General features: G+C 46.6%; 1 protein-coding gene across 1 annotated transcript in view; it reads left to right on the forward strand.

The window, feature by feature from the left end:
• The first annotated feature begins 2740 nt into the window (after positions 1-2740).
• The window catches only part of PRPF40B (pre-mRNA processing factor 40 homolog B), a 176905-nt gene continuing 160879 nt past the window's right edge, over positions 2741-18766 (forward strand). The window contains exon 1 of the mRNA XM_069758313.1: positions 2741-2917. Coding sequence (XP_069614414.1) covers positions 2756-2917 — 162 coding nt within the window. The 5' untranslated portion in view covers positions 2741-2755. The remainder of the gene's footprint in view (positions 2918-18766) is intronic.

An 18766-nucleotide genomic window follows, 5' to 3' on the forward strand; every position in this document is an offset into this window, starting at 1 on the left:
AAAGCGCTCAGCACACATCTAGATAAGTTCCTAAGGGGGTCTACTTTCCAAAATGGTGTCACTTGTGGGGGGTTTCTACTGTTTAGGTACATTAGGGGCTCTGCAAACGCAATGTGACACCTGCAGACCATTCCATCTAAGTCTGCATTCAAATGGCACTCCTTCCCTTCGGAGCCCTCCCATGTGCCCAAACAGTGGTTCCCCCCACATATGGTGTATCATTGCACTCAGGACAAATTGGGCAACAAATTTTGGGGTCCAATTTCTCCTGTTACCCTCAGGAAAATACAAAACTGGGGGCTAAAAAAATCATTTTTGTGGGAAAAAAATTTTGTTTTATTTTTACGGCTCTGCATTATAAACTTCTGTGAAGCACTTGGTGGGTCAAAGTGCTCACCACACCTCTAGATAAGTTCCTTAGGGGGTCTACTTTCCAAAATGGTGTCATTTGTGGGGGATTTCAATGTTTAGGCACATCAGTGGCTCTTCAAACGCAACATGGCGTCCCATCTCAATTCCTGTCAATTTTGCATTGAAAAGTCAAATGGCGCTCCTTCCCTTCCGAGCTCTCCCATCCACCCAAACAGTGGTTTACCCCCACATATGGGGTATCAGCGTACCCAGGACAAATTGTACAACAACTTTTGGGGTCCAATTTCTTCTCTTACCCTTGGGAAAATAAAAAATTGGGGGCGAAAAGATAATTTTTGTGAAAAAATATGATTTTTTATTTTTACGGTTCTACATTATAAACTTCTGTGAAGCACTTGTTGGGTCAAAGTGCTCACCACACCTCTAGATAAGTTCCTTAGGGGGTCTACTTTCCAAAATGGTGTCACTTGTGGGGGGTTTCAATGTTTAGCCACATCAGGGGCTCTCCAAATGAAACATGGCGTCCCATCTCAATTCCAGTCAATTTTGCATTGAAAAGTCAAATGGCACTCCTTCGCTTCCGAGCTCTGCCATGCGCCCAAACAGTGGTTTACCCCCACATGTGGGGTATTGGCATACTCAGGACAAATTGTACAACAATGTTTGGGGTCCATTTTCTCCTGTTACCCTTGGTAAAATAAAACAAATTGGAGCTGAATTAAATTTTTTGTGAAAAAAAGTTAAATGTTCATTTTTATTTAAACATTCAAAAAATTCCTGTGAAGCACCAGAAGGGTTAATAAACTTCTTGAATATGGTATTGAGCACCTTGAGGGGTGTAGTTTTTAGAATGGTGTCACACTTGGGTATTTGCTATCATATAGACCCCTCAAAATGACTTCAAATGAGATGTGGTCCCTAAAAAAAATGGTGTTGTAGAAATGAGAAATTGCTGGTCAACTTTTAACCCTTATAACTCCCTAACAAAAAAAAATTTTGGTTCCAAAATTGTGCTGATGTAAAGTAGACATGTGGGAAATGTTACTTATTAAGTATTTTGTGTGACATATCTCTGTGATTTAATTGCATAAAAATTCAAAGTTGGAAAATTGCGAAATTTTCATAATTTTCGCCAAATTTCCGTTTTTTTCACAAATAAACGCAGGTACTGTCAAATAATTTTTACCATTGTCATGAAGTACAATATGTCACGAGAAAACAATGTCAGAATCACCAGGATCCATTGAAGCGTTCCAGAGTTATAACCTCATAAAGGGACAGTGGTCAGAATTGTAAAAATTGGCCCGGTCATTAACGTGCAAACCACCCTTGGGGGTAAAGGGGTTAATATAGCACCTCGGTCTTTGCAATTGAGGAGACATGCCAGAAAAGGTCTAGGCGGAGTACCTGGTGGAAGCGGCTTTGTGGGGACTCTATGAGCCCTTTCCACAGAAAACGTAGAAGAGAAATCGTCCCCTAAAGTGTCTTTTAGCCAGCCTTCTAAGAAATTCTCAGGTTGTTGGCCTTCTGAGCATTCCGGCAGACCAATAATCCGGATATTGTTCCGGCGCAGTCTGTTTTCAAGGTCATCTGCCTTTTGTTTCAAGGCATTTATGGAGCCAGCCATTTTTGTTAGTTTAGTCTCCATGGGTGTAATGTTATCTTCCAGATGGGATACTCTGGATTCAACTTCTGTAATACGCCCACTCATAACTTGCATATCTTGCCGGAGACGTCCCACCTCAGAATGTACATCCTCTATTTTCCCAGTCAGGGATGTTCTAGTTAAAGATATGGCCTGCATTAACTGTTCAGATGCTTGTCTAAGGGTTAGATCCTCCTGCTCACCACCCTCTTCAGCATCAGAAATACTTTTTTTACGCTGATCCGTAGCTTTAGCATGCGATGAAGTATTCCTAAGGGATCGGGCACTTTCAGATGGATCAGTTCTTGCAAATTCTTTTAGTTTATCAGCCACCCCTGAGCTTTTGGAACGATTCATGGTTAATAATAGTGTATTATGGCAAGCTGCGTAGTATAATTATAGAGTCTCCTCTTCCCTAAGACCATCAGCAGCAGTGTTGTGATAAAGAAAATATATCAGTCAGCTCTGGGCAGATTTATAGAGTGGAATGTGAGGTCCTGTGACAGATCTGCTAGTATTTTGCAAGTCCTGTGTAGCAGAGTGAAATACAGCGCCTGCAGAGACAGTGGTTGGAGTATAGAGACCCCTAAGATGACGGGAGCCCACGTGCCGGTAATTTATCACCTAAGGGAGCGCGGGGCTCTATCTCAGAGCACACACAGCGCCTCCCTCACAAGTACCTGCAGGATACAGCCACACCGCTCTGCCAGCCCTCTCAAGAGCAGAATCCACTATGCCATGCCTCTTCCTGATAGACGCACAGCAGAAAATGGCCACCGTCCACAAGCCCTGTCTTCCCGTCAGAGCCTTCACACGGCCCGACGCACCATGGGAGCCACACACCGCAATTCCCTGAGAACCAGGGGTCTCCAGGAGCTCGGGAGACTTCACTGCTGGCAGGTAGATGCACTTATCTGCGATTATGTTCAGGATTTTGGCCAGGATTAAGGGAGCTCTGTCTAGCTGCGTCCAATCAGCTCCTCTGCATCGCTCCGCCCCCCTTGCTGCGCAGATTTGGAGGTCTGAATGACCTGTTTACCATCTTAGGCGGCTGGTTTCATATTTGCGTTTAAAAACGCAGCGTTTTAAACGCAAACGCATGTGGTGAAAAAAACGCATGTAAACGCGTTTAAATGCTGCGTTTTTTAGACCCTAAGGGATCCTAACCCTAACCCTAGGGATCCTAACCCTAACCCTAACCCTAGGGATCCTAACCCTAACCCTAGGGATCCTAACCCTAGGGATCCTAACCCTAACCCTAGGGATCCTAACCCTAACCCTAGGGATCCTAACCCTAACCCTAACCCTAGGGATCCTAACCCTAACCCTAGGGACCCTAACCCTAGGGATCCTAACCCTAGGGATCCTAACCCTAACCCTAGGGACCCTAACCCTAGGGATCCTAACCCTAGGGATCCTAACCCTAACCCTAGGGACCCTAACCCTAGGGATCCTAACCCTAACCCTTAGGGTTAGGATCCCTTTAGGGTTAGGGTTGGGGGGTGGCTTATCAGTGTGTATTCTTGTGTTTTTCTATTGAAATGCATGCGTTTAAAAACGCATGCAAATGCATGTGCTTAAAAACGCATGCGTTTACATAGACAGCAATACGTTTTTTTTGCCGCAAAAAAACACCGCTAGAAATTACTACATGTTGCATTTCTGCAACAAAACGCAAGCATAGAAACGACGCATGCGTCGTCAAAACGCGGCAAAACGCATGCAAAAAAAACGCATGCGTTTTTAATGTTAAGTATAGGGAAAAAATGCATGCTTTTTTTTTGCGCTAAAACGCAGCGGCAAAAAATGCAAGAGTGAAATCAGCCTTACATGGCTGCGACCGCACCGCACTGCACCTCAGCTGCTGGGAGAATACGCCGAGCGGTGAGCTGCACTGGAGAGATGATGCACTGCTTGTCGACTTTTTTCCCCGTATGCCAGCATTCGGTAGAGGTGTGAGTAGGGACTGTGGGATAGGAGGCTGGGGAGGACCCAGAGAGCTGAGCACAGGAACATAGGGGAGAGATCCCCCTTCCATATCGTAACATCAGTGACAGGTTTTGGAGGGACCTGAGTGCCAACACATAACCCGCAGCGCTAGCTGCATTTGGTGGGGGCAGCTACCAGGACAGAACTTACTTGTCCCCACACGTGCGAAAACGGAACACTTTAATTGCACATATGAAGCAGGAAAAATAAAACTTTGTTCCAGAGGCTGCTGGTTCCTGACATCCTATACTAGGAGTGTTAAGTTGGACCTCTGCTTCCATCTACTGCTCATAACTAAAATAGTACACTGAGGACTTCCAGTAATGGAACATCCAGCAAACCAGCTCCTGCTTATACAGCCTAATCTGTTGAAAACCACCACTATCAGCAGAAAATCTGATTGACTGTGAAGAGGATTTGCCCCCTGACAATGCTGACTTGAAGGAGCTGCGGCCTTTTTCTTTTTCCGGAAGCCCTGTGTGAAGATCACATGACATCAGAAAAGAGGGGGCTATCGAGCACACAAAAAGACTTGTGTAATTTTCCCGGTGACCATTTCTGCAGGACCAGGGTGGTAGCCGTGGTAAGAGGGGTTAGCGTTCCCTCACCCTGGTGCCTCACAGGTGAAATAAAAAGTTCCTTTAGGTGCATAGTACTTGCGGTTTCTGCCATTCTGACTTCAAGCTTCCAAGTTCAAAGAATCACTGAGGAGTCACAGTCTTTTGCAAACATTTCAACTTTACTGGAAACACAGGCACATAACACTTTAGCAGCACATTCCATACATGGTTTCATGTCCTGTTCTTTCCCTGGCTTGCAGGCGAACTTTAACTCTTCTGTGATCTCTTCCTCCAAAATCTATCAGTAGTCCCATCTGTCTCTATTGACACTCCTTGTCCCCTCTGTCCTCCGCAGTGTCCTAAGGCCTGGAGCCCCTCTCCTTCATAACTGCTTTCTCTTCACAGCTTGAGGCTGTTCCATAAGCAATATGTTTCTTGCCCTCAGGGCAGGATGCCCTAGGCTGCAACTGAACTTAATCAGGAAGTGTCTCTCCTATATTTCCCTGCTGCTCTGCCCTACAGCCGCTCCCAACTGCTTAACTCCTTTATTGCCTGTATCTAACTAATCTTCCTTGCCTGATCCTGCTCTAATATGCCCCCCTCTAAACTAATCTCCCTATAGTACTGCACCTATTACTAATCTCTCCCTAATCTTAGGCATATTAAATACATCACATCACAATATATGATACACATTAAATAACAGTAGGGAACCACACATTACATTAGTACTACTAACACTTTAGTGTGCTGCAGGTGACACCTATGCACTTGTTCAGACTAGGGGAAGCAGGTGATGAACCGGGTCACCCCCTTACATTCCTCTCTTCTTAAATATGGTTGTCCCCAACCATAGCAACACCTTCAACGTTAAAATGGTTAAAACACATTCTTTAATTTGACATCTAAGAACATTAATAAAATTGACACAGTCTCTGTTGGCTTCAGGGGGTCATCCGTGACCCCGGCTCCACTCGATTACAGCCAGGGAACAAAGAGTTTAAGTTTTTTAACATGGGCCATGCTGACCCTGGTCCATTGGCTCCTGGAACCAATACACATAAAAAAAAACAATTAGGGGCCCATAGAGCCAGTCCTTTCCTACTCCGGGTATCCAAACACAGGAAAAAATAAAACACAGAAAGTCACTTCAAACACATTTACTGGCCAGTGGCCAACTCAGCAGCAGTCTATTTAGTCCTGACCCGGTTCATTCCTTGGGTCCTCCGGTTTGGGTTTTTCCACTCCCTCCATCAGCAGACCACAGGATCACAAAAAAAAAAAACAAGTGGGCCGTTTATATAAAAGTTCAAGGCAAAACAGTCCAGCACTTAGAACAGCCACATACACAGTCCATCGCAATTAACCCTTTCAGGGTCTTAGTCCCGTAATCCAGCAGAGGGGAAAAGAAAACATCTCGGCTTCAGGAAAATGGCCGCCGCGATCTCCATCTGCGCACGCGCGGCATCCCGCGGCCATTTCCCTGAAGCCCCGTGCAGCAGAGCACTCCATCTGCGCACGCGTGGCCTCAGGAAGATGGCCGCCCCCACCGATGACAAGGGTAATAGCGCAGATCGCGTGCTTATTCTTCACCTGCGCGCAGTGGATTCGGCACTTGGACATGCGCACACCACTACGCCACCAACGGAAAGCTGGGGAAGAAACAGCGATGTCACCACGCCCACCTGACCTGACCAGCCTGATTGACAGGCGAAAACGGCGACTTTGGTAATGTATTTCGCAGCATAGGTGGGGAATCAGGGTACACTACATACACTATTGTAACGCACAGCGCAGGCCCTATTTAACAGTATTTTTATCTCAATCTGAAAAAACGGGGCGACAGGTTCCCTTTAAGGCTCCTCCACTCGCAATATGCAAGGCATCTGGATCCTGCTGACTATGCCAATTCTGTAAGGGGACCAGGGTGGTAGCCGTGACAACAGGGGTTAATGTTCCCTCACCCTGGCGCCTCACAGGTGAAATATGAAGTTCCTCTAGGTACATAGTACTTATGGTTTCTGCCATTCTGACTTCAGGCTTTCAAGTTCCAAGAATCACTGAGGAGTCACAGTCTTTTACAAACATTTCAACTTTACTGAAAACACAGGCACATAACACTTTAGCAACACATTCCATACACAGTTTCATATCCTGTTCTTTCCCTGGCTCCCAGGTGAACTTTAACTCTTCTGTGACCTCTTCCTTCAATCTATCAGTAGTCCCATCTGTCTCTATGGACTCTCCTTGTCCCTTCTGTCCTTTCTGTGTCACCAGCTCTTCACAATCCCCTTGTCCAGCTTCCATAGGAAAAGGTGCCAGAAACATTATTAGGCTATGCGTTTCCGCTTCCGAATTGAATCTACAGTGTAGTGCACAAGAAATGTTAGTCAATATGAAATTGAGATTTGTTGTGCACCTGCTGCAGAAAAAACTTATGGATTTGCAGCATTTTATTTTCCGCAGCATGTCAATTCTTTTTGTGGATCTGCAGCATTTCTGCACCCATTGACTTCCATTGTGTCAGGCCAACCCACAGCAAAACCACAGGTTTAAAAAAGATCTGCGTATTTGCTGCGGATATGCGTGCGAGAAACGCTGCAGATCGGGAGGGGGAAGAGCGTGGATGTAGTGTGGGCGGAGACTATGTGTGTGGGCGGAGACTGTGTGGAGAAGATGTGCATCTGTGTGCGGGTGTTTGTGTGTGTCTGTGTGTGTCTGCGGGGCTCTGTGTGTGCGGGGGTGTGCGAGGCTGAGTGTGTGTGCGGGGGTCTTCGGGGCTGTGTGTGTGTGTGTGCATGGGTGTGTGCGGGGCTGTGTGTGTGCAGGGCTGTGTGTAGGCAGGCATCGTCCGGTGGGACTACTAGTCCCATCCAGCTATGCCTGTTACAGTGACAACTAGCCGGATGATGGGACAGCAGTAGTCCGGCTACTGTGTTCAAGTGTAAAAAAAAAACACATGCACACATATGGACATATAGTACATACAACATACAGTATATACTCACCAATCACCTAGTCCCCTAAGCCCTCGGATCACCTGTAAAAAAATAAAATAATAATCCAACAGTATACTCCCTGATCCAATGTAATCCATGTAATAATGAGTGTCCCATGATGATCTCCCATAGAGAGCCGTCACATCGGCTGATGTGACCGCTCTCCAGGGGTTCCGGCGATACAAAGACAGAAGGTATCCTTCTGCACTGTATCCCTCCGCCGTTGTGAGTGCAGAGTTCACACTATCACTTGCGGCATCGCTGCATTGGAAAATTCTCACGCAGCAGTGCCGTAAAGTGAGAGGCCAATGAACCCTCAGTGATAACACTACAGAGGCCATTGTCTCCTGTCAGTGTGTCACTGGAGGCCTATAGAGCAGTCACATCTCCTGATATGACTGCTTTATAGGGGAGATCGTTGTGGACACTCGTTATTAAATGGACTGCGTCGGACCAGGGAGTATTTGTGTTGGTTTATTAATTTTTCCTTTTTTTTGCAGGAGATCGAGTGTGTTGCATGGATTACCAGTAACAATAAAGATGGCAAAACTGTGTAGTGTTTTATTTCATTAAAATACTTTATTCTGACTGTGTATTTATTTAACCCTTTAAAGGGAACCTGTCACCCCGTTTTTTGAGATTGAGCTATGAATACTGTTAAATAGGGCCTGCGCTGTGTGTTCCTATAGTGTATGTAGTGTACCCTGATTCCCCACCTATGCTGAGATATAACTTACCAAAGTCGCCGTTTTCGCCTGTCAATCAGGCTGGTCAGGTCGGGAGGGCGTGGTGACATCGCTGGTTCTTCCTCAGCTTTACGTTGGTGGCGTAGTGGCGTAGTGGTGAACAAGCAGCGCGCGATCTGCGCTGTAATCCCTTGCATCGGTGGGGGCGGCCATCTTCCTGGGGCCAAGCGTGCGCAGATCGAGTGCTCTGCTGCACGGGGCTTCAGGAAAATGGCCGCGGGATGCCGCGCGTGCGCATTAGAGATCGCGGCGGCCATTTTCCCAAAGCCGAGTTTGCATCTCGGCTTTGGGAAAATGGCCGCCGCGATCTCTAATGCGCACGCGCGGCATCCCGCGGCCATTTTCCTGAAGCCCCGTGCAGCAGAGCACTCGATCTGCGCACGCGCGGCCCCAGGAAGATGGCCGCCCCCACCGATGCAAGGGATTACAGCGCAGATCGCGCGCTGCTTGTTCACCACTACGCCACCAACGTAAAGCTGAGGAAGAACCAGCGATGTCACCACGCCCTCCCGACCTGACCAGCCTGATTGACAGGCGAAAACGGCGACTTTGGTAAGTTATATCTCAGCATAGGTGGGGAATCGGGGTACACTACATACACTATAGGAACACACAGCGCAGGCCCTATTTAACAGTATTTATAGCTCAATCTCAAAAAACGGGGTGACAGGTTCCCTTTAACATCTATAGGATTAGTAATGGATAGGTATGTTATTGACGCCTCTCCATTCCTAAGCTGGCTTGATGTTACCTTACAATATAAAGGTGATATTAACCCCCTATTACCCCATATGCCACCGCTACAGGGCAGTGGGAAGAGAGAGGCTAAGTGCCGGAATTGGCGCATCTTACAGATGCACCATTTCTGGGGCGGCTGTTTGCTGGTGCTTATAGCTGGAGGGGCAATATTCATGGTCCCTTCCTAGGCTATGAATATCAGCCCACAGCTGTCTGCATAGCCTTTTCTGGCTATCAATTACAGAGGGACCCACGTCATTTTTTTGGGGCGTCCCCCTGTTTTGATATCCATAATATCCATAAATATATAGCTGCGGGCTGAGATTCATAGACTGGGAAGATCCATGGGTATTAACCCTGTCATGATTCCAATGGCAGGGAATCACAAAAGGACAAGCACCAACGAGCTCTAGGGTGATGGAACCTGAGCTGACCGCGACCCTAAACCTGAACACACAAATAACAATAGCCGGGGAACGTGCCTACGTTGATCCTAGACGTCTCGCACCAGCCGAAGATCTAACTTCCCCTATTAGAAGAAACACAGACCTCTCTTGCCTCCAGAGAAATACCCCACAGAAATAGCAGCCCCCCACATATAATGACGGTGAAATGAGAGGAAGGCACATACACAGTATGAAAACAGATTCAGCAAAATGAGGCCCGCTTAAACTAGATAGCAGAGGATACAAAAGTAAACTGCGCGGTCAGCAAAAAACCCTTCAAAAAAACCATCCTGTAATTACTTGAACTCATGTTCCAACTCATGGAACATGAGGAGCAATTACAGCCCGCTAGAGCAACCAGCAGCAAAGAAACAATTATATGCAAGCTGGACAAGACAAAAATAAAGCAAAACGTGGAACAAGAAAATCAAAAACTTAGCTTGTCCTGAAGATTACTGAAGCCAGACGCTGAGGTAACTGTTATGGCTGGCAATCAGGCAACACAGCGTGCAGTAATCAGCGCACATACAGAGATCTGGCAAAAACCAAAAACAATAGGACGAGCTCTGAGACGTGGAATCTCTGTAGACTGCAGTACCTGATCTATCCTCACACAACTATAAGCAGCAGTGGATTGCGCCTAACAACTACCTATGCAACTCGGCACTGCCTGAGGAGCTGACTAGCCTGAAGATAGAAATACAAGCCTGACTTACCTCAGAGAAATACCCCAAAGGAATAGGCAGCCCCCCACATATAATGACTGTTAGCAAGATGAAAAGACAAACGTAGGAATGAAATAGATTCAGCAAAGTGAGGCCCGATATTCTAGACAGAGCGAGGATAGCAAAGAGAACTATGCAGTCTACAAAAAACCCTAAAACGAAAACCACGCAAAGGGGCAAAAAGACCCACCGTGCCGAACTAACAGCACGGCGGTGCACCCCTCTGCTTCTCAGAGCTTCCAGCAAAAGACAATAGCAAGCTGGACAGAAAAAAAACAAAAAACAAACTAGAAGCACTTATCTAGCAGAGCAGCAGGCCCAAGGAAAGATGCAGTAGCTCAGATCCAACACTGGAACATTGACAAGGAGCAAGGAAGACAGACTCAGGTGGAGCTAAATAGCAAGGCAGCCAACGAGCTCACCAAAACACCTGAGGGAGGAAGCCCAGAGACTGCAATACCACTTGTGACCACAGAAGTGAACTCAGCCACAGAATTCACAACAGTACCCCCCCCTTGAGGAGGGGTCACCGAACCCTCACCAGAACCCCCAGGCCGACCAGGATGAGCCACATGAAAGGCACGAACAAGATCTGGGGCATGGACATCAGAGGCAAAAACCCAGGAATTATCTTCCTGAGCATAACCCTTCCATTTGACCAGATACTGGAGTTTCCGTCTAGAGACACGAGAATCCAAAATCTTCTCCACAATATACTCCAATTCCCCCTCCACCAAAACAGGGGCAGGAGGCTCCACAGATGGAACCATAGGTGCCACGTATCTCCTCAACAACGACCTATGGAATACATTATGTATGGAAAAGGAGTCTGGGAGGGTCAGACGAAAAGACACCGGATTGAGAATCTCAGAAATCCTATACGGACCAATAAAACGAGGTTTAAATTTAGGAGAGGAAACCTTCATAGGAATATGACGAGAAGATAACCAAACCAAATCCCCAACACGAAGTCGGGGTCCCACACGGCGTCTGCGATTAGCGAAAAGCTGAGCCTTCTCCTGGGACAAGGTCAAATTGTCCACTACCTGAGTCCAGATCTGCTGCAACCTGTCCACCACAGAATCCACACCAGGACAGTCCGAAGACTCAACCTGTCCTGAAGAGAAACGAGGATGGAACCCAGAATTGCAGAAAAATGGAGAGACCAAGGTAGCCGAGCTGGCCCGATTATTAAGGGCGAACTCAGCCAACGGCAAAAATGACACCCAATCATCCTGGTCAGCGGAAACAAAACATCTCAGATATGTTTCCAAGGTCTGATTGGTTCGTTCGGTCTGGCCATTAGTCTGAGGATGGAAGGCCGAGGAGAAAGATAGGTCAATGCCCATCCTACCACAAAAGGCTCGCCAGAACCTCGAGACAAACTGGGAACCTCTGTCAGAAACAATATTCTCAGGAATGCCATGTAAACGAACCACATGCTGGAAGAACAAAGGCACCAAATCAGAGGAGGAAGGCAATTTAACCAAGGGCACCAGATGGACCATTTTAGAAAAGCGATCACAGACCACCCAAATGACCGACATTTTTTGAGAAACGGGAAGGTCAGAAATGAAATCCATCGAAATATGTGTCCAAGGCCTCTTCGGGACCGGCAAGGGCAAAAGCAACCCACTGGCACGTGAACAGCAGGGCTTAGCCCTAGCACAAATTCCACAGGACTGCACAAAAGCACGCACATCCCGTGACAGAGATGGCCACCAGAAGGATCTAGCAACCAACTCCCTGGTACCAAAGATTCCTGGATGACCGGCCAGCACCGAACAATGAAGTTCAGAGATAACTTTACTAGTCCACCTATCAGGGACGAACAGTTTCTCGGCCGGACAACGATCAGGTTTATTAGCCTGAAATTTCTGCAACACTCTCCGCAAATCAGGGGAGATGGCAGACACAATGACTCCTTCCTTGAGGATACTCGCCGGCTCAGATAACCCCGGAGAGTCGGGCACAAAACTCCTAGACAGAGCATCCGCCTTCACATTTTTAGAGCCCGGAAGGTATGAAATCACAAAATTAAAACGAGCAAAAAATAACGACCAACGGGCCTGTCTAGGATTCAAGCGCTTGGCAGACTCGAGATAAGTCAAGTTCTTATGATCAGTCAATACCACCACGCGATGCTTAGCACCCTCAAGCCAATGACGCCACTCCTCGAATGCCCACTTCATGGCCAGCAACTCTCGGTTGCCCACATCATAATTACGCTCAGCAGCAGAAAATTTCCTGGAAAAGAAAGCACATGGTTTGAACACTGAGCAACCAGAACCTCTCTGTGACAAAACCGCCCCTGCACCAATCTCAGAAGCATCAACCTCGACCTGGAACGGAAGAGAAACATCAGGTTGACACAACACAGGGGCACAGCAAAAACGACGCTTCAACTCCTGAAAAGCTTCCACGGCAGCAGAAGACCAATTAACCAAATCAGCACCCTTCTTGGTCAAATCGGTCAATGGTCTGGCAATGCTAGAAAAATTACAGATGAAGCGACGATAAAAATTAGCAAAGCCCAGGAATTTCTGCAGACTTTTTAGAGATGTCGGCTGAGTCCAATCCTGGATGGCCTGAACCTTAACCGGATCCATCTCGATAGTAGAAGGGGAAAAGATGAACCCCAAAAATGAAACTTTCTGCACACCGAAGAGACACTTTGATCCCTTCACGAACAAGGAATTAGCACGCAGTACCTGGAAAACCATTCTGACTTGCTTCACATGAGACTCCCAATCATCTGAGAAGATCAAAATGTCATCCAAGTAAACAATCAAGAATTTATCCAGATACTCATGGAAAATGTCATGCATAAAAGACTGAAAAACAGATGGAGCATTGGCAAGTCCGAACGGCATCACCAGATACTCAAAATGACCCTCGGGCGTATTAAATGCCGTTTTCCATTCATCTCCCTGCCTGATTCTCACCAGATTATACGCACCACGAAGATCAATCTTAGTAAACCAACTAGCCCCCTTAATCCGAGCAAACAAGTCAGAAATCAATGGCAAGGGATACTGAAACTTAACAGTGATCTTATTAAGAAGGCGGTAATCAATACACGGTCTTAGCGAACCATCCTTCTTGGCTACAAAAAAGAACCCTGCTCCCAATGGTGACGACGATGGGCGAATATGTCCCTTCTCCAGGGACTCCTTCACATAACTGCGCATAGCGGTGTGTTCAGGTACGGACAAATTAAATAAACGACCCTTAGGGAATTTACTACCAGGAATCAAATCGATAGCACAATCACAATTCCTATGCGGAGGTAGGGCATCAGACTTGGACTCTTCAAATACATCCTGAAAGTCCGACAAGAACTCTGGGATGTCAGAAGGAATGGATGACGAAATAGACAAAAATGGAACATCACCATGTACTCCCTGACAACCCCAGCTGGTTACCGACATAGAGTTCCAATCCAATACTGGATTATGGGTTTGTAGCCATGGCAACCCCAACACGACCACATCATGCAAATTATGCAGTACCAGAAAGCGAATAACTTCCTGATGTGCAGGAGCCATGCACATGGTCAGCTGGGCCCAGTACTGAGGCTTATTCTTGGCCAAAGGTGTAGCATCAATTCCTCTCAACGGAATAGGACACCGCAAAGGCTCCAAGAAAAATCCACAACGTTTAGCATAATCCAAATCCATCAGATTCAGGGCAGCGCCTGAATCCACAAACGCCATGACAGAATACGATGACAAAGAGCACATTAAGGTAATGGACAAAAGGAATTTGGACTGTACAGTACCAATAACGGCAGAGCTATCGAACCGCCTAGTGCGTTTAGGACAATTAGAAATAGCATGAGTAGAATCACCACAATAGAAACACAGTCTGTTCAGACGTCTGTGTTCTTGCCGTTCTACTTTAGTCATAGTCCTGTCGCACTGCATAGGCTCAGGTTTACTCTCAGGCAGTACCGCCAGATGGTGCACAGATTTACGCTCGCGCAAGCGACGACCGATCTGAATGGCCAAGGACATAGACTCATTCAAACAAGCAGGCATAGGAAATCCCACCATTACATCCTTAAGAGCTTCAGAGAGACCCTTTCTGAACAAAGCCGCTAGTGCAGATTCATTCCACAGAGTGAGTACTGACCATTTCCTAAATTTCTGACAATATACTTCTACATCATCCTGACCCTGGCATAAAGCCAGCAGATTTTTCTCAGCCTGATCCACTGAATTAGGCTCATCGTAAAGCAATCCGAGCGCCAGGAAAAATGCATCAACATTACTCAATGCAGAATCTCCTGGTGCAAGAGAAAACGCCCAGTCCTGTGGGTCGCCGCGCAAAAAAGAAATAATAATCAAAACCTGTTGAATAGGATTACCAGAAGAATGAGGTTTCAAGGCCAAAAATAGCTTACAATTATTTCTGAAGCTCAGGAACTTAGTTCTGTCACCAAAAAACAAATCAGGAATCGGAATTCTTGGTTCTAGCATCGATTTCTGATCAATAGTATCTTGAATCTTTTGTACATTTACAACGAGATTATCCATTGAGGAGCACAGAGCCTGAATATCCATGTCCACAGCTGTGTCCTGAAGCACTCTAATGTCTAGGGGAAAAAAAGACTGAAAACAGAGCTAAGAAAAAAAAATGATGTCAGGATTTCTTTTTTCCCTCTATTGGGAATCATTGGTGGGGCTCCTTGTACTGTTATGGCTGGCAATCAGGCAACACAGCGTGCAGTAATCAGCGCACATACAGAGATCTGGCAAAAACCAAAAACAATAGGACGAGCTCTGAGACGTGGAATCTCTGTAGACTGCAGTACCTGATCTATCCTCACACAACTATAAGCAGCAGTGGATTGCGCCTAACAACTACCTATGCAACTCGGCACTGCCTGAGGAGCTGACTAGCCTGAAGATAGAAATACAAGCCTGACTTACCTCAGAGAAATACCCCAAAGGAATAGGCAGCCCCCCACATATAATGACTGTTAGCAAGATGAAAAGACAAACGTAGGAATGAAATAGATTCAGCAAAGTGAGGCCCGATATTCTAGACAGAGCGAGGATAGCAAAGAGAACTATGCAGTCTACAAAAAACCCTAAAACGAAAACCACGCAAAGGGGCAAAAAGACCCACCGTGCCGAACTAACAGCACGGCGGTGCACCCCTCTGCTTCTCAGAGCTTCCAGCAAAAGACAATAGCAAGCTGGACAGAAAAAAACAAAAAACAAACTAGAAGCACTTATCTAGCAGAGCAGCAGGCCCAAGGAAAGATGCAGTAGCTCAGATCCAACACTGGAACATTGACAAGGAGCAAGGAAGACAGACTCAGGTGGAGCTAAATAGCAAGGCAGCCAACGAGCTCACCAAAACACCTGAGGGAGGAAGCCCAGAGACTGCAATACCACTTGTGACCACAGAAGTGAACTCAGCCACAGAATTCACAACAGGTAACAAAACACTCTGATAACCTTGATAGCCGGCGGGGAAATGACAAGAAAGCCCGGTTAAATAGGAAACTCCCAAATCCTAATAGAACAGGTGGACACCAGAGACAGCAGAACACAAATCACCCAGTACCATCAGTAACCACCAGAGGGAGCCCAAAAACAGAACTCACAACATAACCCCTTCCCATGCTATAAACATCAGCCCCCAGTCGCTGGCTTTCCTTCTCTGGCGCAGAAAATTGTGCGGTGAGCCCATGCCATTTTTTAAAAAAAATAAACAGATATTGCATTTAAGGCTAGGGTCACACATGCGAGAAACTCACACGAGTCTCTCACCTCCATACCTGGCACTGCCGCCTGCGCTCGGGACTGGAGTGTGTAGCTGCATGTATTTTTTATGTAGCTGAACGCTCTGGCCCCAAGTACCGGCCTCAGTGCCGGTTATTGATGCGAGTGACTCGTGCGAGTTTCTCGCAAGTGTGACCCCGGCCTAACGCAGATTTTGTGTGTGTGTCTTTATTTAACTCTTTATGCAGCATTTTGTTATGTTTATTACTAAACATCAGACTTGGTATTATCTATCTATCTATCTATCTATCCATCTACTGTATCTATAGATATACAGTACAAACCAAAAGTTTGGACACACCTTCTCATTTAAAGATTTTTCTGTATTTTCATGACTATGAAAATTGTACATTCACACTGAAGGCATCAAAACTTGAATTAACACATGTGGAATTATATACTTAACAAACAAAAGTATGAAACAACTGAAATTATGTCTTATATTGTAGGTTCTTCAAAGTAGCCACCTTTTGCTTTGATGACTGCTTTGCACACTCTTGGCATTCTCTTGATGAGCTCCAAGAGGTAGTCACTGGGAATGGTCTTCCAACATTCTTGAAGGAGTTCCCAGAGATGCTTAGCACTTGTTGGTCCTTTTGCCTTCACTCTGCGGTCCAGCTCACCCCAAACCATCTCGATTGGGTTCAGGTCTGGTGACTGTGGAGGCCAGGTCATCTGGCGTAGCACCCGATCACTCTCCTTCTTGGTCAAATAGCCCTTACACAGCCTGGAGGTATGTTTGGGGTCATTGTCCTGTTGAAAATTAAATGATGGTGCAACTAAATGCAAACCGGATGGAATAGCATGCCGCTGCAAGATGTTGTGGTAGCCATGCTGGTTCAGTATGCCTTCAATTCTGAATAAATCCCCAACAGTGTCACCAGCAACACCCCCCCACACCATCACACCTCCTCCTCCATGCTTCACGAAGGCAACCAGGCATGTAGAGTCCATCCGTTCACCTTTTCTGCGTCGCACAAAGATACGGTGGTTGGAACCAAAGATCTCAAATTTGGACTCATCAGACCAAAGCACAGATTTCGACTGGTCTAATGTCCATTCCTTGTGTTCTTTAGCCCAAACAAGTCTCTTCTGCTTGTTGCCTGTCCTTAGCAGTAGTTTCCTAGCAGTTATTTTACCATGAAGGCCTGCTGTACAAAGTCTTCTCTTAACAGTTGTTGTAGAGATGTGTCTGCTGCTAGAACTCTATGTAGCATTGACCTGGTCTCTAATTTGAGCTGCTGTTAACTTAGCTTGTCCTGAAGATTACTGAAGCCAGAAGCTGAGGTAACAAAACACTCTGATAACCTTGATAGCCGGCGGGGAAATGACAAGAAAGCCCGGTTAAATAGGAAACTCCCAAATCCTAATAGAACAGGTGGACACCAGAGACAGCAGAACACAAATCACCCAGTACCATTAGTAACCACCAGAGGGAGCCCAAAAACAGAACTCACAACAGTACCCCCCCCTTGAGGAGGGGTCACCGAACCCTCACGAGAACCACCAGGGCGACCAGGATGAGCCCTATGAAAAGCGCGGACCAAATCATCAGCATGAACATCAGAGGCAACCACCCAAGAATTATCCTCCTGACCATAACCCTTCCACTTGACCAAATATTGGAGTTTCCGTCTGGAAACACGAGAATCCAAGATCTTCTCCACAACATACTCCAATTCTCCCTCCACCAGCACCGGAGCAGGAGGCTCAAGCGAAGGAACAACAGGTACCTCATACCTCCGCAACAACGACCGATGGAACACATTATGAATAGCAAACGATGCCGGGAGATCCAAACGAAACGACACAGGGTTAAGAATTTCCAAGATCCTATAAGGACCGATGAACCGAGGCTTGACCTTAGGAGAAGAGACCTTCATAGGAACAAAACGAGAAGACAACCACACCAAGTCCCCAACACGAAGTCGAGGACCCACGCGGCGACGGCGATTAGCAAACTGCTGAGCCTTCTCCTGGGACAACTTCAAATTGTCCACCACATGACTCCAAATCTGATGCAACCTATCCACCACCATGTCCACTCCAGGACAATCAGAAGGCTCCACCTGACCAGAGGAAAAACAAGGATGAAACCCCGAATTACAAAAGAAAGGAGAAACCAAGGTAGCAGAACTAGCCCGATTATTAAGGGCAAACTCGGCCAGCGGCAAAAAGGTAACCCAGTCATCCTGATCAGCAGAAAAAAAACACCTCAAATAAGTTTCCAAGGTCTGATTAGTTCGCTCCGTCTGGCCATTCGTCTGAGGGTGGAATGCAGACGAAAAGGACAAATCAATGCCCATCTTAGCACAGAACGTCCGCCAAAATCTAGACACAAACTGGGATCCCCTGTCAGAAATGATGTTCTCCGGAATCCCATGCAAACGAACCACGTTCTGGAAAAACAGAGGGACCAACTCAGAGGAGGAAGGCAACTTAGGCAAGGGTACAAGATGAACCATTTTAGAAAAGCGGTCACACACAACCCAGATGACGGACATTTTTTGAGAGACAGGGAGATCCGAAATAAAGTCCATGGAAATGTGCGTCCAAGGCCTCTTCGGGATAGGCAAAGGTGACAACAATCCACTGGCTCGAGAACAGCAAGGCTTAGCCCGAGCACAAACCTCACAAGACTGCACAAAAGAACGCACATCCCTCGACAAGGAAGGCCACCAAAAAGACCTGGCCACCAAGTCTCTAGTACCAAATATTCCAGGATGACCTGCCAACGCAGAAGAATGGACC

Source organism: Ranitomeya imitator, chromosome 3 (assembly GCF_032444005.1).
Source record: "Ranitomeya imitator isolate aRanImi1 chromosome 3, aRanImi1.pri, whole genome shotgun sequence".
NCBI classification, from domain to species: Eukaryota; Metazoa; Chordata; class Amphibia; order Anura; family Dendrobatidae; genus Ranitomeya; species Ranitomeya imitator.